Source organism: Castor canadensis, chromosome 5 (genome assembly GCF_047511655.1).
Source record: "Castor canadensis chromosome 5, mCasCan1.hap1v2, whole genome shotgun sequence".
NCBI lineage: Eukaryota > Metazoa > Chordata > Mammalia > Rodentia > Castoridae > Castor > Castor canadensis.
Genome location: NC_133390.1, coordinates 112,011,797 through 112,037,935, shown reverse-complemented (window position 1 = coordinate 112,037,935; position 26,139 = coordinate 112,011,797). Strand labels below are relative to the sequence as shown.

At 41.0% G+C, this 26,139-nt stretch overlaps 1 protein-coding gene and 1 long non-coding RNA gene across 6 annotated transcripts in view; one reads left to right on the top strand and one right to left on the bottom strand.

The window, feature by feature from the left end:
• Nucleotides 1-10,012, bottom strand: part of LOC141423307 (uncharacterized) — a 45,848-nt gene extending 35,836 nt beyond the window's left edge. For both annotated transcript variants that reach the window (XR_012448065.1, XR_012448064.1), the window contains exon 1: nt 9,537-10,012. This is a non-coding gene — a long non-coding RNA (uncharacterized lncRNA). The remainder of the gene's footprint in view (nt 1-9,536) is intronic.
• The window catches only part of Kcnab1 (potassium voltage-gated channel subfamily A regulatory beta subunit 1), a 388,256-nt gene that overhangs the window by 350,480 nt on the left and 11,637 nt on the right, over nt 1-26,139 (top strand). For all 4 annotated transcript variants that reach the window (XM_074073924.1, XM_074073925.1, XM_074073926.1 and 1 more), the window contains 4 exons: nt 15,930-16,015; nt 16,633-16,753; nt 17,746-17,840; nt 25,356-25,476. In XM_074073924.1, coding sequence (XP_073930025.1) covers nt 15,930-16,015; nt 16,633-16,753; nt 17,746-17,840; nt 25,356-25,476 — 423 coding nt within the window. The remainder of the gene's footprint in view (nt 1-15,929; nt 16,016-16,632; nt 16,754-17,745; nt 17,841-25,355; nt 25,477-26,139) is intronic.

Genomic DNA, 26,139 nt, shown 5'->3' with positions numbered 1-26,139 from the left:
TACTCCCTCTTGCTGCAGGCTTCTAGCCTACATAGGTCCCAGGATAGGAGAAGAATTTGAGTTTGAAGTTGTGATTGAAATCTATACAGGTTGTGTTTAGGACTTAAAAATGATCTTGGGACTATCTATTAGTGAAGAGTGGGTAGAAAAGCTATGTGATCACCTAAGGGGATCTTTTTTCTGGGTTTTGGGGGCTTTTTTGGTTGGGTTTCTTGTTTTGTTTTGTTTTTGGTATTAGTGGAGTTTGAAGTCAGCACTCAGGAGGGCCCAAAGAAGAATATGGCAGAGTACAATGCCAGGCCAAAATCAATATTCAACTAATATTTATTGAGTGCCCCTCTACACCATAGCATGCATAGAATATAGGAGAGAACAAAATAGATGAACATTTCCACCCTTGTGGACAAATTTAATCTAGCAGAGGAGATAGGAAGTACACAGTAGAACAAGTTAAACTACACGGAATACTAAAAGAGGGCAGTTGCTATGAGGGTAAAGTGGAGTCATGACAGTGGGAATGCTCTGGAAGTAGTGGATGGTCATGAGAAGGTACAATTTGAACAAGACTTAAAGGAGTTGAATGTATACTAGGAAGCAGATAAGGCTGTTAGTGGCTGTAGGAATAGTGCAGAAGCCCTAGATGGGAACAAAGCAGAGTAAGGAAGTAAAATGTGGAAGAAGATGAATTGAAAGAGATAACATCTCTCAGGGCCCTTTAAATTTCAAACAAAGCAGCCATGAATGTGATTTGACTTGCATTTTGAAAGGACCCCTCCAGCTTTTATTGTGAATAGATTATAGGGGACACATGTAGGAAAAACGAGTCATGTTAAGAAATGGTTGTAGCCATCTAGGTGAGATGACAATGACAATGAGGGTACTAGCCAGGGAAGTACAGAGGTGGCTGAGTTCAGATAAATACTGAGGAAGGGTCAACAGAAATTCCTGATATGGATACTGACAGAGAAGAACTGAGGAGGACTCCAAGCTTTAGGCCTGAATCACTTAGAAGATGAAGGCGCCATCAATGGATATGTGGACCACCTAAGTAGAGCCATCTTGATGGGGAAGATTTGGGTTTTGTTAGCTTAGTTTGGGGTATTCTTTGATTGTCAAATGGAGATGCTGAGTAGGCAATTGGACACTGAATTTGAAACACTGGAGCCAGGCCCATGGTAGAGGGATGTAAATTGGGAAGTGTCTCCATGTGAATGGCATTGAAAGTCTTGAGAATTGATGAAATCACATGTATTGAGGAAAGAACAAATGAAAAGGAAGGGAGAAAAAAAGACACAGAAAGAAAGGATCAAGGACTGAGCCATGAGACTCTCCAGCATTAGGAGGCTGAAAGGAGAGGGAGAAGCATGGTACCCAAGGAGGAAGTAAAGAAAGCTACTCAAAAATAAAGAAACCCCAACTGCATCAAATGCTACTGCTGAGCCATGTAAGATGAAGACAGAATTGACAATATGGAGATCATTCACAGCCATGCTGTGAAGCAGTAAGGGAGTGAAAGCCATTTAATTGCTAAGTCTCAGTTTTCTTATTTACAAAAAAAGTGAGAGAAATTCTGGAGTTGGGATACCAATGTGTATGTTTTTCTGTTCCTTTTTTTTTTTAATTACCCAGTAAAAAAAACAGAGAACAAGGAAGAAAACTAGAAACCTCATTTGTGGTGAAAGTAACAGACACCTAGAAAACTGGACCAATATATATAAAAGTAGAGAAAGGATGGAGGATTTTTTTGGTTTGGGTTTTTTTCCTTTTTAAGTGCCTAATGAGGAGAAATAAGTTAATATGCACCACACACCAACAGGCATTAGGGATCGTGTCAAGAAGATGGGGTTGCACAGGTACTAGGAACGAGGGAGTTCTTCAAGAGGATACAGAACTATTAAAGTTTCACCAGCAGCCAGGTCACACCTTCCTCATATAAAATATAAGATAATATTTCTTGGGAGGAAATTAATTATCCCAGGAAAACTTCTAATAGATATTGACACTATGGTAGAAGAAAACCTTAGTGGGAAGATATTGCAAGTCCTTAGTAATTCCCACAGAGAATTGCACTAGTTCTCAATCACCATCCAAGCACAATTTTTGTGCTTTAATCTTAAACATGAACAGAGACCCAAGGATCACTTGATATTCAAAGAAAGCCTCCAGGATGAAAGAAAGAGCTTAAATAAATAGAAGGAAAAAACTGAGTAGTACAAAGAGATGCAGAAAATTTTGAAGAAACTGTAGTTTATATATTTGGAAAAGTATGAAGAGGTATTTTATCAATGGGACAAGAGCAAGATGCAAGAGAGAGCAAGACAAAATAGAACAAGAAAAAGTTCTTAGAAGTTAAAAATATAATGGCTAAGATTTTTTTAAATCAATAAAGATTTTGGATATTAAACTTCAAAAAAATGTTTCAGGAGCTAAGCAACAACAACAAAAAAGGCATAGATAATAGAAGTGAAAAGGTAAAGAAAATTATGGTTCTCTCCAGGAAGCCCAATACCTTTTCAACTAAAGGATTTCTAGAGACAGAACAGATAAAATGCAGGAGGCAGAAGTATCACAAAGGAGTACAAGGAAATTTCCAGATCTGGAAACCATAAATTTCTGGGTTGAAAGTACCCAAGACCCAGCACGATAAATGGAGACCCTCAAGAAGAACATCAAGACATTTCTTGAAAATATCAAGTAAAACATCCTAAAATATTCCAAAGATTTACTGAAATGCACATGAAGGATCCGAAGAAGGATTGCCTAGGAATTCTCAATAGCAGCACTGCCTACCAGAAGACCACAGAGCAGGACTTCAAAATGCTAAGCAAAAGGATGATGGGCAAATGACCATCAAGGGTGACTTTCCTGTCTCCCAAGCACAGTTTCTCAGGAGCTATTGGAAAATGTGCTCCACCAAAACAAGAGCATAAAGCCCCAAAGAGGAAGCCATGGGTTCCAGATCATTAGAGTAGAGAACATTTCCCAGATGATGGAGAGAAGAGCAGGGCCCAGCTGTGCGGCAGGCACAGAAAGCAGGAGGATGTGAGGCTCTAGAAGGGATGTTGCCAGGACAACAAAGACAAACTTCCTTAGAAGTTTGACCATGTGGAAAACTGTATTGAGAGACATTTTGCAGAAAGTTTGGGAAGACCTTGTAGCTCCAAAGAGAGCTAAGTTAATGAAGCAATTGTGACCAAAGGAAAATGGAATCATTTAGAGGAAAAGAAATGTAATCATGGTAGTCTACTTTGTTCAGCAGTGGAAATGAAGTACTTAGTCATAAAAGTGAAAACACAATGAATCATATTTGCATTCCTGGGATAAACTTTACTTGCTTACAATTTTATTGGTTTTAATGTCCTACTATATCTAGTAGGATAATATTAAATTTAGGACATTTATACTTACATTCATAAATAAGATGAACCTGCAATTTTCTTTTCTTGTATTACCTTTGTCTGTCATAGAGGTCTTCCATTCCTTGCTTCTTTTATAGGGCCACAGTATTCCATAGTGAACATTTACTACAAACTACTTAACATTATCATTTGTTGGAAAAAATAAGTGATAAAATTAGGAAATAATAAAGAGAACTCTAAGAGTTCTGAGTTGTACCATATAGTACCTGAGAAGTTATAATTCTGTACTCAAATTTCCTAAATGTAATTACACCATCCTCCTTTGAAATACCAAGATATAGACACAAGAACATAAGTCACTTTTTAAAGAAAGGAACTAGAACTAGAGTCCAATTCTTCTAATTCCTAGCCCTAACGCACCTACAAAAAGGTATGTTAACAGATCTTAACTATCTCACTAACTTGGTGATGGGTGCATTCCATTTCAAGAAATAAAAGTAAATCAAGTTTCTTTCTCACCTACAACATACCCCTGCACCATACTAAGTGCTATAAAGGATAGAAAAGAAGCTAACACCCCTAACGGTTTGATTACTCCTTTTAGCTGGCCATTTTGAAGTGCCACCCTCTCCCCTTGAATTTGGACAAGCTCTGTGACTGTTTTAGCAAAGCCCTAAGACAGTGCGATGATACTGTAGTTCAGGGCTCAGGCTTAAGAAGCTGGCAGTTCCGACTTCTACTCATTTCTAACAGTCACTCTGTGAGCCCTGAACTGCCAACTGGAGACACCAAATGTCTCCAAAGAGGACTGCACAGCCAGCCCTCGGCTGCTCCAGCCATCTCAGCCCAGGCCCCTGATATGTCAGTGAAGAAACTCAGGTGTGCCCACCTCTGAAAATTGCTTGCATCGAGGATCAAACCTTCAATACATGAGCATTTTGGGGAGACACTTCATATCCAAACCATAACAATAGGCCAGACTCTGTGATGGCTCCTGCAATGAAAATTGCCCAGCTACTATGGGGCCAGCCTCACATTTCAAAACTCACAGCAGTAGATGCTTTGTTTCAAAATGTTGCAAGGTTATGAAAGGCTCAAAACCCATTCTGTTCCACTATTGTCAAGTTGCCTTTTGGTTAGTTCCCAGATACCTGACAAATGCAGATAAGCACCTCAGAGCCAAAATGAATTTGGAGCTGCCAGTGAGCAGCACTGGATGTAAGGATAGAGATTTAAAGTCATTAAGATTAAGACAGCATCTCCTTCCAGACATCTCCCATGGCAGGATCAGCTAAGACAGCCAGCTCTATACTATTAAAGGAGCAATAAAGATTGCTTCCTGTTAGAGCATGAAACTGGATTTGCCAATAGAAAATCTCATTAAGGTCATTTTTTTTTTACTCTGATCCATTTCCTGCCAAGTTGCTTGCTTTATTCTTTCATCCACAAGATAGCATTCCTTTCAAAGTAAAGTTAAAAGCCTGTTCTAAGAAGCAGATACACCAATGGTTGTATAAATAAAAAGCTCCAGACAGGACAATAGAGTAAGAAGCTGTGTGTCAAGATTCCACATCTGTCTGTCCAATGAGGATGACATGCACCCAACTTAAAAGATCATAAATTTCTAAGTCTTGAGTCAGATATCTATAATGCAATGACAGGTGCTCCCAAGTATAAAAATAACTGTTCCTTCCACTGATGATAGCTATAGAAATATTTGATGCCATGCAGAAAGGGCAGGGTTTGGCTAAATTTATTTTTTAGCAAATAAAGGAACATTTGGAAGACTATTCTTTAGTGGATATTTATGCCCAAAAGCTTTTTTTTTCAGTCAATAATATTATTAACCCTCTTTGTGACCCAAATAATCATAGTCAAAAGAAAGGGCATGAAACACAAATGTGTGTGAAGAAAAATGGAAGAAGACATTTTTCTTCACTTTTTGGAGGATGGGGGTTGGTGAAGGCTTCATTAAGTTTTCATCTCTGTAAGCCTTGATTTCTTCAACACAAAATGAGAGTGTAATAATTCTACTCAAAGGACTGCAGTAAAACATAAACGCAATTATGTTGGGAAAACTCCCAGCACAGAGCCCAACGTATAACAGTACTCTGGAGAATACTCGATAGCTCCCTCCCTGTCGCTGTTGCTGCTTGACCCAGGAACCTAGGTCTCCATTCTAGGCATAGTAGAAACTGTTGATTGCCTACCCAGCAGCCATCCTGCCTTCTCAGGTACCTGGATTTTCATATGGGTGATGACCCTTCCCCTAGACTGCCCCAGAGGAAGGTTGGCCTCTTCTCTCCTTGCTGGTTCTCAGTTCCAGAGAGGCTCAGTAATCTCCACGTTCCTCTCCACGGAAGTGCTGTTTATCTCCACAGGCGTCTACTTTATTATGTAGATAACAGGGGAGGAAAAGAGCCTGAGAAGTCAGAGAGGCAAGTGAATTTAATTGGCAAAAGATTAGGAGCTACTGGCAGGAGAAAAAAGAAAACAAAAGGAAGGAAAGGGGAAGGACCAAAAAGTTTGTATGGGCAAGAAAGAAGAAACCCATAGAGTAAGTAGGAATAAAATTTTTATAATGCAAGGACCATATAGGGAAGTTTATAAAACTTTAACTATTTGCAATATTTTTTGGCAGTACTAGAGTTTGAAATCAGGGCCTCACACTTGCTAGGCAGGCACTCTACCATTTGAGCCACTCTACCAATTTTGTGTTGGGTATTTTCGAGATCAGGTCTTGCTAGGTATTTGCTCACACTGGCTTTGAATCATGATCCTCTTGATCTCTGCCTCCTGAGTAACTAGAATTACAGCAATAAATTTTACAATTAACTTATAAAATTATTTTAAAATTTTGATGAATTTTGGTTGAAATAGATCAATTTCAGCACAATCTTTAAGACATTAAGCTTTCATGTCCATAACCTTGGTGTATATATATAAAATATATGTATATATATATATATATTTAATCTCCTATAATGTCTCCTTAGGATGGATGTGGTGGCATAGGTCTACTGGCATGATGGCTTATGATTACAATCTCTGCTATAAGTGAGGCATAGGCAGGAGGATTGAGGTCCAAGACCATGCCCAGGCAAAAATGGGACACACTATCTGGAAAACAAGTAAAAAAATCAAAATGACTATTAAAGACGGGTAGAGTGGAAGGGAGGGACTTGCCCTACCAGGTATCAACACTTAATACAAAGCCTCAGAAATTTAGGATGATCCTGGTTATGGGAGAAACTGACAGTGGGACAAAATACAGGTTGAACATCCCTAATCCAAAAATTTGACACGTTCTAAAATCCAAAACTTTTTAAGTGCCAGGTTCAAATCCCCAGATTCAAAATTTAGTAATTTGAAATACTTCTGGTCCCAAGCATTTCCAGCAGTGTGGGATACTCAACTTTTGGAGACTCCAGAAACAGATTAGTATTTATGAAACTTTTGTATATAACAAAGTTGTCTAGAAGATCAGTGAGAAAACATGGGACCATTCAATGAATGAGCCTTGAAAAAGTGACTGTTTTCCATGATAACAAGAGAAATAAATGAAACCAGAATCTGTTCCCTACCTTTCCTTAGTGATCATGCACAAAAAAAAATTGATAGCAGAAACTTGGATTACAAAAGCAATACTTTAAAATTTTAGTAGAAAGAAAGAAAATCCTCTTTCAAATTTTAACATCTCCACTTATGTCAGGGAGATACTTTCTAACTACAAAATTTCCTTTTATACAGATTGACTTCAATAAGATTGCCCAAGGAAACCCCAGATTGTTAACTTATAGGACCAGTTTCCTACCACCTACTGATAGGAACACTTTTACCTTCACAAGTAAAGCTGTAAATCAAGAATCTAGGAAAATCCCACAACCTAGATGTTTTAGTTTACTTTGTTTCATTTTGTTTATTCATTGTCTTGCTACATACAAATTTTAAATCAATTGGAATACATTCTATTTGTTCTTCAATTCTAGATACGCAACAATAGCATTGTGTTCTATACTCACCATGGCTACTACCTTCCTTTCATAAGACAAGAAGAGTTCTCTTTAATTACTTCCATTTAGTGTTAAGCAAATGTGGGAATTACAAACCAATGGTTTGAAAGCCCAGATTCTTTTAGGAGATAGTGGGGTCCATGTTAAGATTGTGTTAAAGAGAAAGGTACAATCTTGTGATCCATATTCTACATAAATACTTCTTGGAGAATATCAGCAGGCAGTAGTAGGATCTAATTGAGATGCTAGAAAGACCATCTGTGGTGATAAAAGCATTACAGGGGAATAACAAGGAGGGAGAATTGAAAAATAAGAATGCCATGACTTTGCTTGGTCAAGTCACTTGTCCATTCTTATCTAAAGGTGAACATGAACAGTCACTCTCTTGCTAGGATTAAAAAGTAGATGTCTGGTAGAGGAAAAAATGACATTAAAAGTACAAAGCAAGCAGGCCACTTCTGGCATGCCATGGAGGCTAACACCTCCATGTGGTAACCAACCCACCACAGCTACAGCCGCTAGAGTTGGTGCATAAATATATAGGATCAAGAATTCACATCATAGCCAGGCACCAGTGGCTCATGCCTATAATCCTAGCTACTCAGGAGGCAGAGATCAGGAGGATCATGGTTCAAAGCCAGCCTGAGCAAATAGTTCATGAAACCTAATCTCAAAAAAACCCTTCACAAAAATAGGGCTGGTGGAGTGGCTGAAGGTGAAGGCCCTGAGTTCAAGCCCCAGTGCTGAAAAAAAAAAAAATTCACATCATGATAAAGAGTGATAAGGAAATTGTTGGTACACTTCTAGGATTTGGTGACTTTTGAAATCATACCAGAAAGATTATAAATTAGATCAGATTTTGCTAAATGGAGATAATATAACAATGCTGGTTCCTGGAAGAGAAGGACCTGAAGTACGAGTGGATTTCCTTGACCTACACTAGATCCTGTTTTGTCTTCTAATGACAAGAAAATGGAAATTTTTTTTAACCTTTTAATGTTCAGATTCTATAAAGCTAAGCTTCCCGTTAAAGGGACATGATTTGAAGTTGTATTGTATGCCCATTTTTCTACGTTAATCATGATTAACATGGAAAAAAGAAGAGTTTGTTTTTTTGTGAAGCCTAAAAAATAAAAATGTTTTGGTTAAAAAAAAAAAAGTACACAGCATCACAGAGCCTTCCTCTGTAGAAAGAGGTGAATGAGGAATGAGCAAAATTCTCAGGTCAGCCATGTCTGTCTATTCCAGAGAGTCATATAAGTTCAAGCTCTTACTTCAGTGAGCTTTTCTTATTTGCAAGTTCCACAGATGGGATTTTTAAGTTCTTACTAGCACATTACTTTGAAATTCAGGAATACTTACCAACTGCCTTCTTTTTGAGGTCTTTGGATTTTAGCTAAAAGAGAGACTGAAACCTATTACACATTTCAGAATAAGGCTCTGAAATTGCATTTGGACAATACCAAAGGCTCACTTCAAAGTGTCTAGCATCAGGGAGAACCCGAGTGTGGCAAAGCAGAGCAATTGGAGAGGGCTCTCCTGGGGCATAGGACAGCACATTGTCCTTGGAGACACAGCTCTGTTCTTGGCTTGGGGTTTTGGACAAGGTTTACTGCCTTGGCTTTGTGCATGAACTGCTTTCCAGGTTCCTGAATCTGGTCTGCTCTGATTCAGAATCATTTAGGCCAATAACTTGATCCAGAAAGACATTCTTTCTCTAAGTTTTGACAGTCAGACACAGACACAAACACAAGCCCTTTGGAGGCTTTTTTCTCCAGTCAACAGATTTGAGCTCTTCAAGGAAGCAACAAGATAGCTCAGATTTCCTAATTTCTCACACATATCATGAATTACAGTCATCAGCATATTAAATGCAAAGGAATGAATGCATATATAGCCACACACAAGACATCATGCATTCACAAATGTATACCGGGGCCAATTAAGTAAACGCTCTATTATTTTTCTGTCCACGGCCCACCTTCTCCCACACTGCACTATACACAAGGCCTTCCAACACGACCAATCACACAACTTCAAAGCTATCTACTGAGACCTTGCCCAAATGACTTAGTTTTCCTGAATCTCAGGCTCTCCATCAATAAAGTGGGAATTAAAATATTACTGACCAAAATGGTTATTATAAAGATTACTTATTGCTTACCTAATATCAATCTGATCACTTGCACTGAAGAAATTGAGATCCAGCAAGGTCAAGAGATGTATCCAAGGTTGGCAACATCTCCTGAATCCTGATGGGTGTCCTGTGAGGTGAATGAAGCCACACTCTGCTCAGACTGTCAGCACAGCTTGAAGGCCTGTGGCTCGTGCTCCACGCTAAGCACGACTCACTCCATTATAGAAGGTTTCCAACCTTTGAGAAAAGACAGTCTTCGATCTCCTGATATGAAACTGAGCACTAATGGGACTCTCAGCCCAAAAGATGAAGGACTGATAAAGACCCCAGAGGAAACCTTCAAGCTGCAAAGAGGCACAATGACAATACACTGGCCGCAGCTTCTGAAGTTGAATGAGTAAATAAACAAGGAAAGTACATGGAAAACAAGCAGCTGGTTTGAAGGAAAAACATTGTAGCCAGCCCTAGACTTTTTTCTTAGTGTTCAAATCAGTTCTTCTGTTGAAAAGAAGTCCCTGAATAAGACTGGGGTCAGCCTCTACCTTGATCCTTTGCGTCTTAAAAAAGAAAGGAGCTGATACCAGTTGAGCCACATAAAGCTGCCAATATTGAACGATTTTTGTTTTTTACCTCTAAAGAACAACAGTTCTATTTGGTTAAACCTATAACATGTTAGTGTTTCTAGTGACACCTTTACTATCTGATAACCTTTCTCTTTTCTCTTTCCATTATAAAAGTATGACAACCCATTTACAGGAACCTTGAGAAACAGGAAAACATTACATTTTAATACAAGTATTTTTTTAGGTTTTATCATAGCATTTTGTGAGCAATTTTTTTTTTTTTTGGTAGTACTGGGGTTTGAACTCAGGGCCCACACTTTGAGCCACTCCACCAGCCTTTTTTTTTTTTTGAGATTTTTTTTTTTTCTTTTTGAGAGAGGATCTGGAGAACTATTTGCCTGGGCTGGCTTCGATCTCTGTCTTCTGAGTGGCTAGGATTACAGGCGTGAGTCACAAGCACCCAGCGCCTGAGCACATTTCAATGATTTATAATTGCTAATACTATTCCAACTTTTAAATATGCCCGAACACAGTCTGTTCCTCGCTGCAGTAAGAGGAAGTTGCACAGCATTACTGCTATGGTTTTATCATTTTTGCCTCTCTGTCCATATTAATTTGAGTATATTTTATTTGATCAAAACACTGATTTCTGCATGTTTGTATCTTTAGTCCATGTGAGTTATTGTTCATGCAGCTTAACTAGTTGCTTACAACTTTCGAAGTTCCAAGGGACATTTCCCGTTAGAAAAAATGAGGCAAGGGTTATATGAGCTACCATTTTTTTGCCTGATAACAACAACAACAGAAAAAAGTTTCACTCAAAATACTTGTTGTCGATGTGTTTGCCGTAAAATGTGTTTGGGTTTTTTTGTTGTTGTTTTTGTAGAACTGGGGTTTGAACTCAGGCTTCTCACTTGCAAAGCAGGCATTCTACCTCTTGAGCCACACCTCCAGTCCATTTTGCTCTGGTTATTTTAGAGATAGGGGTGTTGTAAACTATTTGCCCAAGCTGGTTCTTGAACACAATCCTCCTGATCTCTGCCTCCCAAGAAGCTATATTATAGGTGTGCGCCACTGATGCTGGCTTAAAATGTGTATTTTTAAAGATAGATGACCCACATTGCTGAAGGAAGAATGGGCCTGTTTGAGAAGGAGTAGCCAGAGACACACTCTGTTAAGTTTCAAAGCTTGACACCGGGTGGGACATGTGGATGCTGGTGAGACTGAGGCATTGCACAAGCTGAGAATCCACAGGATCCATATCACCCTCACTTTGCATGTGGGGATGGGGCACCCAGAGGAACAAAACTAACCTGCAACCTGGGAAAGAGTACAGAGCAAGGATCTCATAAGGTCTTCTGATAGTTTAGATGTTTTCCTCAGAGTTTTGAGATTAGAGAGCTAATTTTAAAAGTATATATATAAAAGCCTAGGCTCACTGATGGAAGCTAGGACCTGGACCAAGATTTTTTTAATCAAATTCTCCAGGTAATCTGATTCATACTAGAATGTATGAGTGTGTGTGTGTGTGTGTGTGTGTGTGTTCATCATGGTGACTATCTGTATAAGTAGTACTAAGACAAATAACTAAAGTCAAGGTTAAATTATAGCACAAAGCATTAGATCAGGTGAAAGCAGAAAGGAAGGGTGGGAGGAAGTTTATCACTAGGGTATGAAGGAATGATTCTCAAACATCGGGCGTGTCAGCATTGCATGGAGGGCTGATTGAAACACAAACTGCTGAGTCCCACCCCAGCACTTGTGGTCTACTAGGTCTGGGGTGAGGTCCAGGGTTTGCACATATAACAAGCCTGCCCAGGGGCAGTACTTAGAGACCATTGGTGCAAACAAGCAGAGGTGCTCCAAACCCAGGCTGCAAAGAATCAACCTGGTTGAGTTTCTAAGAAATTGCTGGCACTGCCTCAGCCCAAGATGTTGAGATAACAGAACTCAGCAGAGCCCAGACATGGGTGGTTTTTAAAACTCACGCCACTACAGTTGTTTTGTGAGCAGACAGGGCTCAGAATGGCTGGGGCTAAAACCTTCTGGAAAAGTGGGCAAGGGGATCCAGGTTCAGTATTGGCAGTGGATTTAGTCACGTTTGTCTGAGTGTCTTTTCTCAAAGAACAACGAATGCAAGGCACTAAATGATCTTTGTAACTTAGAATCTATGTTCTGCCTGGGATACTTTTTAAATGAGTTTTCACCACCCACAAGTTAAACAGTAACTTTCCAGACCTGGTTGAGCTTTTTCTTTCAACAATGCTGCCCTCTAGAGTCTGTACACATTGTAGTCGTGCAAAAACTGGCTTCAGCCATCAGTATGGTTATTTCCCATTAGCTAGATAATTTGGGAGATTTTTTTTCTCTAACATTAAAAAAAAGCTAATTTAATATGAATTAAATTAAAATTTGAGTCAATATGACTCTCCATCTGTGGCCTCGGTTCTCCCACAACTTCTGCTTTTTTGTGTGCGTCCTCCTCTGAGACAAGAACTCCGGGATCCTCCCTTTCCTATGCCACCCAGATCTTCTCTTCAGAGTCAAAAGTCAAACAAAGCAATGAGAACATGTTACCAGAAGCTGGAGGCCTGCCTCCCCTGCCTCTTTTCCCTTGAGTCACAGTTTGTTGAGAATAACATCATCAAACAGGAGTTCCCATGTCTCCCACAATGAGTTGGGTCCCCCCTGACAGAAGTGGCCCTCCCAGCCCAGGTGCTTTGCCCCTTCCCTCTCACTCTATCAAGTCTTCTCTCTCCTTCCTCCCCAGACCCCTTATCCTCCGGTCAGCGATTCCCTCCTTCTAGATCACGCTCCATCTTTAAAACAAAACTCTCCCTGTGCATCCCCACAGCTACTGCTCTATTTCTCTGCTCCATTCACTTGCAAACCTGTTGGAAGAGTCTATACAGGTTGTTTCCAAAGCCACCCTACCCCACCTGCCACTCCAACTTGGCCTGGGTCCCATGACACACAGACAAGATACTGTTCTTCTCCTGGTCTGCAGTTACCTCTGCATGTGCCAACCCTACAGACTCTTAGACTTAGATGTTCCCAGCATTCTACCATGTTCCCCTACCCCCTGCTCCTTTCTGAAGCACTCTGTTCTTGGCTCTAAAGTTTCTCTCCCCTCTGGCTTCCTTCCTGCCCATGTGGCTTTTGGTTGCCCAGCTCTCTGCACAGCGTCCTTCCTCCAACCTCTTCTCTTTGCTCTTTTCACACTCTGTTTCAATAGCTTCACCCACTGTCCACAGACTGTAACTAACAAACACAGCACATCCAGCCCAGATCACTCACCACCTCCTGTACCCACCTGCATCAGCTCTATGTCTGCCCTGTAGCATCTCACAGGCATCTCCACTTTCTCTGAAAACCTGTTCCTCCCTCCTCTCTGTGAATGACCAGGTACCTGGGAGATGGCTTTCATTGCTCCTTTTCCCTTCTTTAACATACTTAGTCTGTCTTAACTGTTACCACCCCCCTCCACACCACTCCAGTCTCCTGTCAGGAACCCCTAGAGACCTTCCTGCTCCACCCCTGCTTCACTACCAATTCTCCACAGCACAGGCAAAGATGGGAATCTGAAATGGAAACTGGGATCCAGGATTTATGATGATATTGCAGAAAATAAGTCAATGACTCCATTTCATATTTAATAACATAGTTTGCCTTCTACCAACTCTAGCTCATATCCCTGGCTCTCCCTCCTTACTAAGCTTCTCCCACATAGCTTCCTTCCAGATGCTGGAATTCACTAAGCTCTGATCTGCCTCAGGGCTCTTGCTCATGCTATTCCACCTTCCTAAACGGTTCTCACCTGTTTTTCACATGCAGCAGTCATGTGAAAGGAAGGTAGCTTTTTTATGCCTAACCATAACTCCTTGGCAACACCTTCCTTTCCCTAACTAAATAAGTCTCCCTTTCATTTCCTATCAAGGCCCCCCTTGCTTTCTCTATAGCACTTCACATTTTTAAATTATTTGTTTGCTTCTCCGTCTTCCCCACTCAACCCTAAACAACCTGAGTCCAGGACCTTTGTGTCTGTTTGACTGACGGATGAATCCAGAAGTGGCACAGTGCCTGGCAAACACTGGGGTTTTTCTCCATATGAATAAGTGAGTAAGTACTCAGTCCTCTTTGACTGCCCTCCTCAAGACCTTCAGTAATACCATGTGGCCAAGCCACCTCATTGTCTGTGTTCATCCTAACTGCAGAGGCAGAGACAGGGAGAACCTCAGGTTCAGCTTTGCTCTGTGAACCTCTTTGGTGTCACCAACATGTTTGGCTCACCACAGCCTCTTCAGCACCCAGAACAGCAGACCCCTAATGAGCACCACTGGTTGAATGCACTCCCAGCTCTGGAGGAAACAGGATGTGAAGGAAAAGGGACCTGTGCAATGGTAGAGATGTCTAATCTGGGTCCAAGATGCAAATAATGGTACTCAACTTCCAGAAAGGCATATCATCGGTACTCATCTCCTTTGTATACCAAAAGGCAGAACAGCAGGTTCTTGTAACTTTTTTTAATCACTTTCTTTTCTTTCTTTCTCTTCACAGTACTAGGGATTGAACTCAGCTAGGCAAGCACTCCACCACTTGAATCACCAGCCCTCACATATTTTTAATAAAGGGAAAATGAGCTTCATAGTTTAGTTGCTATGATCTGATATTTGCAAGTCTTTCTCCAAGAAAGAAAAATATTTAGCTTAGAAACCAAATTCCATCTCTGCTGGACAGACATTAGTGAATGAAAGCATTCCTATCTTCCAAACAAAGAAACCAAGAGCAACCTAAAACAGCTTACTTAGCCAAATAATGAAGAAGCTAAGACCTTAAACTGGGCCTAACCTTGGCCTTCTCATTCCAAATCCTGCCCTCTATCAACTCAGATAGTATTTGTTCATGAGAAGTAAAAATAAAGACACTTCTACCCCAACTCTACCTTGAGACAAGGATTCCACTCACCTACAGGACATTTAACCTGGGACATAGAGTAGTCAAGGCCTGTGGCCCCCTGAAAATATCAAATGACCTGGAATTCTGGGCATTTGGCTGACTTGCTTCATAGTAGAACACCAACCTGTGTGTGAATTTTCATTAAATTGAACTTGGAGCTTTTTGGTGTCACATCTGCTCGGTACCAGGAGGATCAGCTCAGCTCCACCCCCTGGGGAAGAGGCTTCTCTTCCTGATTAGGTAATGTGATGTCAAGTTGAAAGGTTGGTGAGCAGACTGGGTGGGCCTACCACAGGCCCTGGTGAAATCAATTACATGGGTGTCTTAGAACAAAATTTGGTTCAAAGTGGTCAAGGACAGGGTGTGTCGTTGTGAGCTTTGAGCCCCTGTGGTTTCAGCTGTTTGTGCAGCATTTAATGTTTATCTTTCTGCTAAACACATTGTTATTGAGTCACGCTATTAAAAACTACTCAGTGTGAGGCCCAGCTCTGTAAATCCAACACACAAGGAAAGACAGGTCCTCCATCCTCAATGACCTTACATTCTACAAAGTCAAAACAAATGACCACCAAGAGACTTGGGTTCGGAAAGAGATTAATCATGGGTTCTTTTATCAGACCAAGAACCATCAAACAATACAAGGAAGAACTTAAAGTCATTATGTTTTCAATACCGTTTAGTATTGTTATTGCCAACTAAAAATGAACTGTCAGTTTACCCAAAAGTACTGTAAGCCTCCAAACCACGATAGACTATGTTGTCGTCAACATCAAAGTAATTATATTAATCAAATAAATAATTGCATTAAATTTCTAAGCTTTAGGGAGAGGGAAACTTTAAAAAAAAAAGCATAAAACTGAAAAATTAAAAAACTCACAGAGTGCTGTTTGGCCTTCCATAGAAATTGTTCGAGCCATGACACATGTGATCAACCAAGGCATGACCATGTACTGGGGTACCTCGAGGTGGAGTGCCATGGAGATCATGGTAAGTTCCTTCCTGCTCGTTTCTTGTTCAGATGCCATGTGTAAACTATAAGATCTTTTGCAAACTTTTCTCACAATCACGCTGGAATTGGAAGTCTAGTATCAATTGTATCACTAAAGAGATGGACACTGGGGCTGAAGCTCAGCAGTTTGTAATACAACAGGCAGAGACTCTTTGGTGGCAGGAGGGCAAAGTGACATCTTACAGCTAATGAACAGAGTAGTCTAACTGTCTTACAAAACTGTACTAATAACTATTCTGTCTATAACCCACAAACTAGAGATCACTTTTATATGCTAATCTAAGTCTTTAGGAAACTAAAAACAGTCAAACTACATTTTCTTTATTTATATAACATAGAAAACTACATTTTTCACAATTCATATGTGACCAGTTTGTCTTAGACTTTAGTCAGTCTAAACCCTCCCAAGAATAATATTTCCCATATTCGGCATTTCTCTAAGTGAAATTGAATTAATAGCTTTGCTTATTATTTGGTGTTCTGAGTGTTCTTTCTTTGTGCTGACTTCACTGAAATGATTTCACATGCAGATGAATCACAGGGAAGCCTTTTTGCTCATTGGTATAAATTCAGTTGCAATCTCATTTCTCCCTAGGAAGCCTATTCTGTGGCAAGGCAGTTCAATATGATCCCGCCAGTCTGTGAACAAGCTGAGTACCACCTTTTTCAAAGAGAGAAAGTGGAGGTCCAGCTGCCAGAGCTCTACCATAAAATAGGTAACATGCAAAATCACATCTTCTGATTATTTCTAATAGGAGGATCAGTGATTCAGAAAAGGTGCTAGAAGTGTCCCTAATTAAGACAGAGAGTGAAAGAACAGTGCATCTCAGAGACTGTGGCAGAATCAAGTGTGCCTCTATTTGGTCTACAAGGTATCAGTGATGAAAGCCACATAAACTGTGACTGGCATACAAACTTTACTCAACAGGTGTTCAAAAACTGTATACACCATGGAGGGAAGACCTGTGGATAAACTCATTTTTCATGGGGTGCTAACACTCTGTCCAAGCATGCATCTGAGTGGATTACAATTGCCTTTCCAAAACATCATGGATATCCACATTTTACCCAAGCAATTCCCACAGATAACTTTCTTCCTAAGAATGGCAAGAAAGCCAGGCCCAATGGTTCACACCTAAAATCTGAGCTATTTTGGAGGCTGAGAATGGGAAGACTGAGGTTTTGAGCCCAGCCCAGGCAGATAGTTCAAAAGACATAACCAGAACAAAATGGACTAGAAGAATGGCTCAAGTGGTAAAGGGCCTACTTTGCAAGTGTGAAGCCCCAAGTGCAAACCCCAGTTCCACCAAAATAAAAAAAAGAAAGTAGGAAAGCAAATAAAAGCATAGTTAGTATTTTCTATGTACTAGGCATTGTGTTCTGCTATGTACTCAGCACTATTAGGGAAGCACAGAATTTTTTTTGCAAATAGAAGCACTTATCTCTGTGCCTATGAACCTTGGTCATCAAAAGATTATGGCTGAGCCACAATTTCAGGCTTGCTTGCCTGGCTCAGGCCCAAGAACTGACCGTGCATGTTTAATAGCTTTATAAAAGAACGAAGCACAATTTGTAAATCCTAGCATGTAATGGAAAGCTATGCTGGTACTAGCTCATTTATCTGGCCAACTTTCCCCCAACCTTCTGATCCCACACTGCACCAGCAACGTTTTCAGTTTTTTGCTGTTTTTTTTTTTTTCTTTTGTAGGGGTTGGTGCGATGACATGGTCTCCTCTTGCCTGTGGGATCATCTCAGGAAAATATGGAAATGGGGTGCCTGAAAGTTCCAGGGCCTCACTGAAGGTATTTGCCTCAACTTCCAGACAAGAGTCTGGGGAAGGAAAGATGAAAGGAGGAAGCTTGTTGAAAGTGGTTCTGCAGCATCCTCAGGTTTCACAGCCTGGTCATGCTGTCACCTTGACCAGTTGGTGGCCAATGGCAAGCTTCTCTTGGGCCCTCACGAGGTCCCTCCCTCAGCTCCTGGCCAGGCTTCAGCCAGCCCTTCCTCATTGGCCTGCACAGAAAATTCTCCTCCTCTGGGGTGGGGGGGGGAGAATCCAGTGTCCTGGTTGAACTTGTAGAGCTCAAATCCCTACACTAATACCTATTCTAAGGTTAATGTGAAAGTGACAAAATTTAAAATCCCTTTTTATGTAAGAGGATTTCATTTTCCATTTCTCAACAAGACAAAATTTAAGCCAGAGGGGTTTAATCCATTTGAGGCAGACAGTTGAAGCTCAGTATGATCTGAGCTTGGCTGACACCTTCCTCTGTGTTGGGGGCAGGGGTGAGGGAGGAAGATCTTGGGAGGCGGGTCGGCTGGCTTTGTAGAGACTGATCATGGCCACAGAGTCTTGTAGCATAAATTCTGCATAAAGGTTTCCAAGATCATAGAATTAAAATTACCTCCATTCAGGACATCTTGATAATTAATCTATTGGAGAGTACTCCAGACATCTTTCCTCATGAATAACAACATGTCTGGTTTTGTTTTTTTTTTTAAGCTTGGGAGAATGTGTTAGGATCACAAATTACTCTGCAATGTCAAGGGAGGGAGAATACAGGCATCTTAAAAATCCGGATAAGCCAAGTCCTCCTAAGAGGAAGCATATGGCTGACCCGGCTTCTGGCTTCCATTAGCACTTAGCTGAACAGCACAAGCCAGCTCAACACTCGCATCAGTGTAGCTGTGTCCACCACACCTCCCCTGAGAACCTTCGCGAGCCTCTAGGTCTCTCACTTCCCTTTGGCCTTTCCTTTTAGCTGTTTGTTCTCTAAAATAATGCAATATAAATAAATATCCCCTGAAGCATGTTGACATGACCCCGTTCCTAGTTTTGTACTATCACAAAGAACAGTTATCCCAGAATATTAAGTAAGATCTTGTTCCTGAAAATAAAAGGTTGTTCTGAACCAAATCTAAACAAGTCAGCCAAGAAAAATTAAAAGCATCTTAGGGAACACTGTGTAAAAGGAAGAAGGCAAGAAGGTAGTGAAGAAAGAAGGGATGGAGGAAGGGAATTGAGAATTGTGATTTAACTGTGTTCCTACTGTATGCCAAGCACCAGGCTAAGTATTTTCATTCATTTTCTTTTATTGTCACAAAAAGAAATGGATACAGATGGCTTTCATCAGTTGTAGCTAATCTAACTTGCTGTATAGATGCTCCTCTGCTTACAATGGGATTATGCCCAAACAAATCCATAGTAAATTGAAAAGATCCTAAATCAAAAAAAATCATTTAGCCTAACCTACAGAACATTATAGTTTAGCCTACCCTACCTCAAATGTACTAAAAATACTTATATTAGCCTACAGTTGACAAAATCATTTAACACAAAGCCTACTTTATGCAAAGTGTTGAATATATCATGTAGCTTATCAAATATTGTGCTGAAAGTGAAAAACAGAAGGTGGCATGAGTACATTTTCGCACCACCATGAAGTCAAAAATTTCTAAGTCAAAACATTGTATGTTTGGGACCATCTGTATGTTCTTTCATAGGCTTTCTGAAAGATTCAAAGTATTTCTGTAACCAGTGGGTGGTTGCAGAAGACCCTGGTCAAGAAGATCGCAGGTCTTGGTATCCTGAACAAAGTATTGGATGGAGACACACAGATTGCAAAGCAATAGCAAAGTTTTATTGCAGAAAGTACACTCCATGAGGGAGGCGGAGCGAGCTCTGAGCAAGGTGGCCTAAGAGCAGCACCTGTGGCTGTAAACTCAGAACAGATAGAAACAGTATTGCAACCCAGGTCTCCTGGTTCTCATTTAATTATCTCCCCTCAAAGACATCTTTGTGTCCCTTGAAACCTAGGATTTTAGGGGAGGTAACAGTACCATATTTGGAGTTTATGCTTATCTAGCCTCCGTCACTGTTTGAGAACAAGATTGCAAACATCTGAAAAGGTTTCACAAATGCACATTGAAAAGCACACTCAAAATGTTCAAAGGTGGCTAAGCCCAAAAGCAACTCGGGAACTATCTCTATTGTTGGTTTTCATAAAGTCAGCTTGGTGTGCACTGGAAGAAACACACGGAGCTCTCAACAAGTGAAAGGCAGCTGTTCACAACATACGACTCTTCAGAGCTCTCCGGGCTCTTCTGGCTCTAAGTTACCAACTGAGTGTTTTCAGAATAACATATGTGCACTTGGGAAAGCCACTTGAGCAGAACTGCCAAAGCAAAAAATAAATACCTACTCAGGGCTCTTTTAGCAAATAAGATTACCCAGGGGATGTTCTGGGTGGCTTCTTCTGATCCCAGCCTCTAAGAGTGACTTCTAAATTCGTCATCATCCCTGTCCTCACCGACAAGCAGCACAACACTACTCCTTCCAGTCTATTAGACATTTCCACGTAGGTGTCCCATGGACATCATTCATGCATAATTGAATCTCTCCCCCGAGCCCCAGACCCTAACCTTCTTTCTTGGTCAACAGCACCTCTACCTGACCCTCTGGCCATCCCAATCAGAAGCCAAGGCTAGGTTATCTCAGACTGTGCCGTGTGCCCTTCCCTTCCCATCCAGTGAGGCACCAAATCCTCCCACCCATCCACATCCTGACCAGATCCAGCCCCTGCACAGCTGCAGGTCAGGTCATCTTCATTTCTTACCCGGTGTACTACAGTAGATTCTCACCTGGATGCTCTCATTTTTCCCCTTTGCTTAACAATCCACCATTGTGACTAATTACATTTCTAAAAGACTAATCTGACCATATCATAACCCTGCTTTAAATCCTTTAATTACTTCTCATTGTTTTTAGGACAAAGCCCAAATCCTCTTCCGATCTAAGTTGAGCCTACTTTTCCATTCTTGTCTCTCCATATCATGCTACCCCACCCAAGCACTATATTCTCCTATGCCTCCAAGAAACATTCTTCTTTTCACTTTCCCATGGAGCCCCTGCACATCCCCTCCATAAAGTCTGTCCCAACATTATAAAGTTAGTGAGTTGTTTGTATCTTCCTCTATTTTTCCATAAACACTTCTCACTTATCTCTCTTCTCCTCCTCTGTTTCTCCTCCTCCTCCTTCTCCTCTTCCTTCTCTTTCTCTCCCTCTTCTCTCCCTTTTTCTCTCCCTTTCTCCCCCCCTCCCTTTCTCTCTCACACAGTACTGAAATGACAGACAGCACTCAATGCAAATAAACTTACTCAAGGGGAGCTCTGTTGGTACACATAGACAAGACTTGGGAAGGATGGCGTGGGACTGGGCTCAGTGGTGGTTCTATCCTTGCACTTGAACTCGCAGGATTCGTCATCTCCTCTATTTCTCTGTGGATATGGGCATCATTTTCTTCTACTACAAATGGATCTTGTCTATAAAGCCAGAAGCAGGAACACTGATGTTTGCAAGCTTACATCTTTCAGGGCATGTAACCTGAGAAAAAAGCGATCTTTTCTTTATCAACTTCAAAGCAAAGAAGAGTAGCCGAGGTTAAGTCACATGACAACCTGTAGCCCCAGGACAATGGACAAAAGGGAAAAGTACTTTGGTCATCTCGGGATATATACCACTTTGTCTTCCATAAGGAACAGTGTAAGGCATGGCTGGTGAAGAAATGATTGAAGTGGAGGGTCACTCAATTACAATACGCTTTTCAAGTTACTAAATAATGATTGTGGATACTTGAAGGATAAAAACCAAAGGTTACTCTCTAACTCATCAAGAGACCTGGTGTGGAGCTGGGCATGGTAGTGCACACCTGTAAACCCAGCATTCAGGAGGCTGAGGTCCCACCAGAGTATATAGCAAGATCTTTTAAAAAACAAATCAGAGAGAGACAGAGAGAGACCAGATGTGTAGACAGAATTTTTTAATAGAAATGAATACTGCAATAAAATTTATTAGCAGCTCTTCCCTGTTGCTAGGAAAATGCTTTCGAGAAAATTATAAAAGGACTGGCAGAGTAGGTCATGTTGTAGAGTGCCTGCCTAGCAAGTGTGAAGCCCTGAGTTCAAACCCCAGTACTGCAAAAAAGTAATATATATATATATATATATACCCTTTGTCAAAGGAAAATAGGAACCCTGCAAACCCAGAGAGAAGGTCCAAGGTCCAGGTACTCCAGGCATTCCTATTAAGAAACTAAGGCTATTGTACCTTTTGGTGTAATTTCAAAAGGGAGCGTTTTAGCGCCAGCATTTTACCTAGAGATTTCAACCTTAAATAGTGAACACTTGGTTGTTGTTTTGAGTCAAAGACTTCATGCTTAAATAGGAATAATAATGATACTGAATTATTCTAGACAGGTCCAGAGATGAAATGTGATGGATTCTGCCCATGGTTCTACAGTTTCTGCCTCTTCCAACCCAGAATTAAACATTAGGGGTTGCCAGACTCTTCTCATCCCAGTACCATTGCCTATAACGTGGGGACACATAGATAGAAGTGGTTATAGCATTGGAAGAGGGCAAAGAGATAACTAGGAAATTTTAAAAAGTGTTGGGACATTCCCTAAATGAGAAAAACTCATTTATTTGGTTCTTTGGCAAATACTTACTGAGCAACTACTCGACACAGTACATGTGCTTGGTGCCAAGAATACTGGGTTGAATGGGGCAGTCTGGTCTCAAGGTGCAGTTCGAGCACTTGTTAGAGAGACACACATGAAGGTGAGCTATGAACCCATACAAAATCCACAGCACTGTGGAATCTGCAGAGTCACACTGCACTAAGGAGGGGTGTCCATCTTGCATCTGAAACACCGAAGCAGTTCACTTTTACCCTGGGGCGTTCTGCTTTGTCCTCACCATCCTGTTGGCTGAGCCTCTCTGTGCCAACCCCAGGGGCAGGGCTGGAAATGTTGATGTGAACAAGAAGCCAGCCCCACCCCACCCACCCCTCCACTCCCCCCACCCCTCCACCCCCCCCATCCCCCATCCACTTGCTCAGCTTGGAAGGAAAGCCCGGCAAGCAGTGGAATCGCTGTGGTGCAATGGACTGAACTGTAATAGGGTTGGATGAGATTTTGCCTGTGGATTTGTGGAAATCCTAGAGAATTTTGTCTAGCTGTATTTTGCAACATATTACTACCCACAGTTGGCAAGCTGGGCTTATTGTTCTGCACAACCACATCCACTACCAGCCTTCTTTCAAAACACGCAGGGTCATTTCCACATTTAACTAACACTTTAATTAAGCCTCATCTCCTCTGCCAACACTTTCCCATTTGTAAAGCAGTGAAAACTTGACTTCCAAAATACATTTGTTTCCTTTGGTATGAGAAAAGCAGTGTAACACTATGCATGTACTATTTGAAACCATAATTCCCTTCCATATTTCACTGATTAACAAATAGTGAAGCCAGGTCTGGTAGTTCACACCTGTAATCCCAGCTCCTCAGAAGTTGGACATTGGGAGGATTACCATTTGAGGTTTAACTGGACAAAAAGGGAGACCCCATTTCAACAAACATGCAGGCATGTTGGCATATATCTGTAATCCTACAAGGGAGGCATCAGTAGTTACATCATGGTCTGAGGCTGGCCCCAAGCAAAAAACAAGATCTTATCTTAAAAATAACCAAAAGCAAAAATGACTGGGGTATGGCTCAAGTAGTAGAGTGCCTGCCTAGCAAGTGTGAGGCTCTGAGTTCAAACCCCAGTACCACAAAAAAAAGAAAACTAATGAGATTTATGGTACTGAGTGTAGGGAGAGAGGGAATCAATAAATGAGTACATGTGCATGGTATACGCTGAAACCTCCTGCTTACAGTAAAAAGCAGTTGTTCAGAAGCATTTATCTACTAGTTGTCTATTTTTTCTGTTTGGATAGCATTCAGAGCTATCTGTCCCCTGAAAGATGTTCTGAATCATAAGAAAGGACGGATGCTGTTTTCCCCAGAGGACAGAAGAGTAGTTCAGGGCTCTCTGACACAGGCAGTGTGTGATCCTGCAGTGTTGTCTGGACCCCAATGGCCGTGCTCATTGTTCTTGCCGTCCACCCCTTCACACTGGCTCCAGCTATTATCTCTGGAGATGCTCCAGGCAACCCTTCCTCCAGAAGAAGCCAAGGCTTCCCAGGGCCGAGCTGGGGAAAGGTCTGGCCATTTCTCCCACATGAAGTCCCAAGTGAAGCGTCAGATCAAAAGCCTTTGAGATCTAGGAGGTGGACAGAACTGGGGCAGCTTGCCCTTCTCTTTTTCACATCTGTGAAGTTATCCCAAAAATCACAATAAAACATAATGTGGTTACGATTTTCTTTGGAAATGTTCTTAGAATGATGAAAAAAAATATTTAAAACCCAAAAGTCAACAGCCTATTGAAATGTGGGTGGAGTGCCTGTGGCCACTGCAGACTGCAGGGCTTTCTACTGCCTGTGGGAGGGAGCTGTGGTGGCAATTATGTCACAGATACACCCAACGGAGAAAGTCCACATCGCCACAAAGTGTCACAGCTTTTTGTCATTTTCACAAAAACAACCTAGTTCTTACAAATATTCTTCTCCTTTGGATGTCACTGCTTAGTGCTAGCTTTGTACAGAATAGGTGATTATCTCTGTTGCAGAACCTTCTGGAAAGTAGGGCATCCAGAAGCTCTGGAAGACTTGTCCTTTTATATTCAAGAAATCAGGCTCACTTTAGAGTCTATAGGTCATGATCGGTCCCTTCCCATAGGTTTTAAAGAACGGTTTCCTGGGTTGAATTTCTTCTTTTTCAAGTTTCCCTCTTTATTCAAGAGGTAATGCACATTTAGGGAAGCTTTTATCCAGTTTAAAATTTTTTAAATGTGCTTCATACCTGCCAGCTCTACTATGTCTGGTCCTAGAAAGGAGCTGAGGAAGTCTACAATAAGTCCCCATAATAGGAAAGATATGAGGTTAGGAGAGGATTAAAGGCAAGAGAGAGAAAGACACTTACAAGAATGTAAGACCATGGGTTTCTTTGAGCATAAAGCTGACACCTAGCCTTCTTAACAAAAAGGAGGCATATCAGACCTTGGTAAAGTTCATTCTTTTTTTTTTTTCCACATTCTAAAACTAGGTTACTCCAATAAGAAACTCATTTCATCATGTCTTCCACTTGGCAGACTAGAGTGTAATTTCTCACACATTAGTGTCAAGGTTTAAGAACTTGTGTGCATGCTGATCAATTTGAATGGTGAACATTATTCAAAATCAATCCATTTGGAACCATAAACACAGAGAAGATCATGGAAACATTTCTCTGGAGAAGACAAAGCATCCTATCACTGTAGAATGTAAGGGTGGAGGGTCAAGAAGATTCAGGAGTTCCCTAAGGTTCTCGTGTTTTATTGAATTAACAGTGTTTGACATCACAAACGTTGAAGTGTTAATTACTCTTATCCCTAGTGCTACCAGTGGTTGAAGGAAAGAATTGTAAGTGAAGAAGGGAGAAAACAGCAAAACAAGCTAAAAGACCTTTCTCCAATAGCAGAGCGTCTGGGCTGCACGCTACCTCAGCTAGCCGTTGGTAAGAAAATTACTAGAGGGGTGGGCGGGTTGCTTTTGCTGAGGTCACTGAAAACATGCTTTCTGTTCTTGATCCACATATCTATCCTGGTAAAATGTTTATTTAGGGGCACACTGATCTCAGAAGCAAAAATTCCTCATGAATACAATATAAATTATTTAAGGTTCCCCAGAGTTTCCTGTATGCTAAAAGACTTTTCTTACTTTCCCCACTCCCTTTTAATGACAACACATCAGTAGAGACACCTCCTCACAAGTGTCAGGGGTGAACTGTGTAGTGACACCATTTCCTCTGGCTCTAGTTTCCACCTCTGTTGAAGCTAAGCGAAGGTTGGTGAGAGGTTGGAAAACAGAGCTGCGACAGAGGTCAAGGCTACTATCACATGGAAAGTTGATCCTGGAGCAGTAGCCTCGCCTGGAACCTTCTTGAGGGTCATGAAAATTACTCTTCTCGTGCTGTGGAGTCCAAGAAAGATCATAGTCACTGGTAATCAACTGAAAACCAAATGCACTGCCCAATAGAAAGATAGAGCAAACCACATATTTAATTTCAAATTTTCTAGTGGCCATATTAAAAAAGTAAAACAGAAACAGATGGAATTAATTGTAATAGTGGATTTTATTTAACACTATATACCCAAAACATTATCATTGCAACATATGA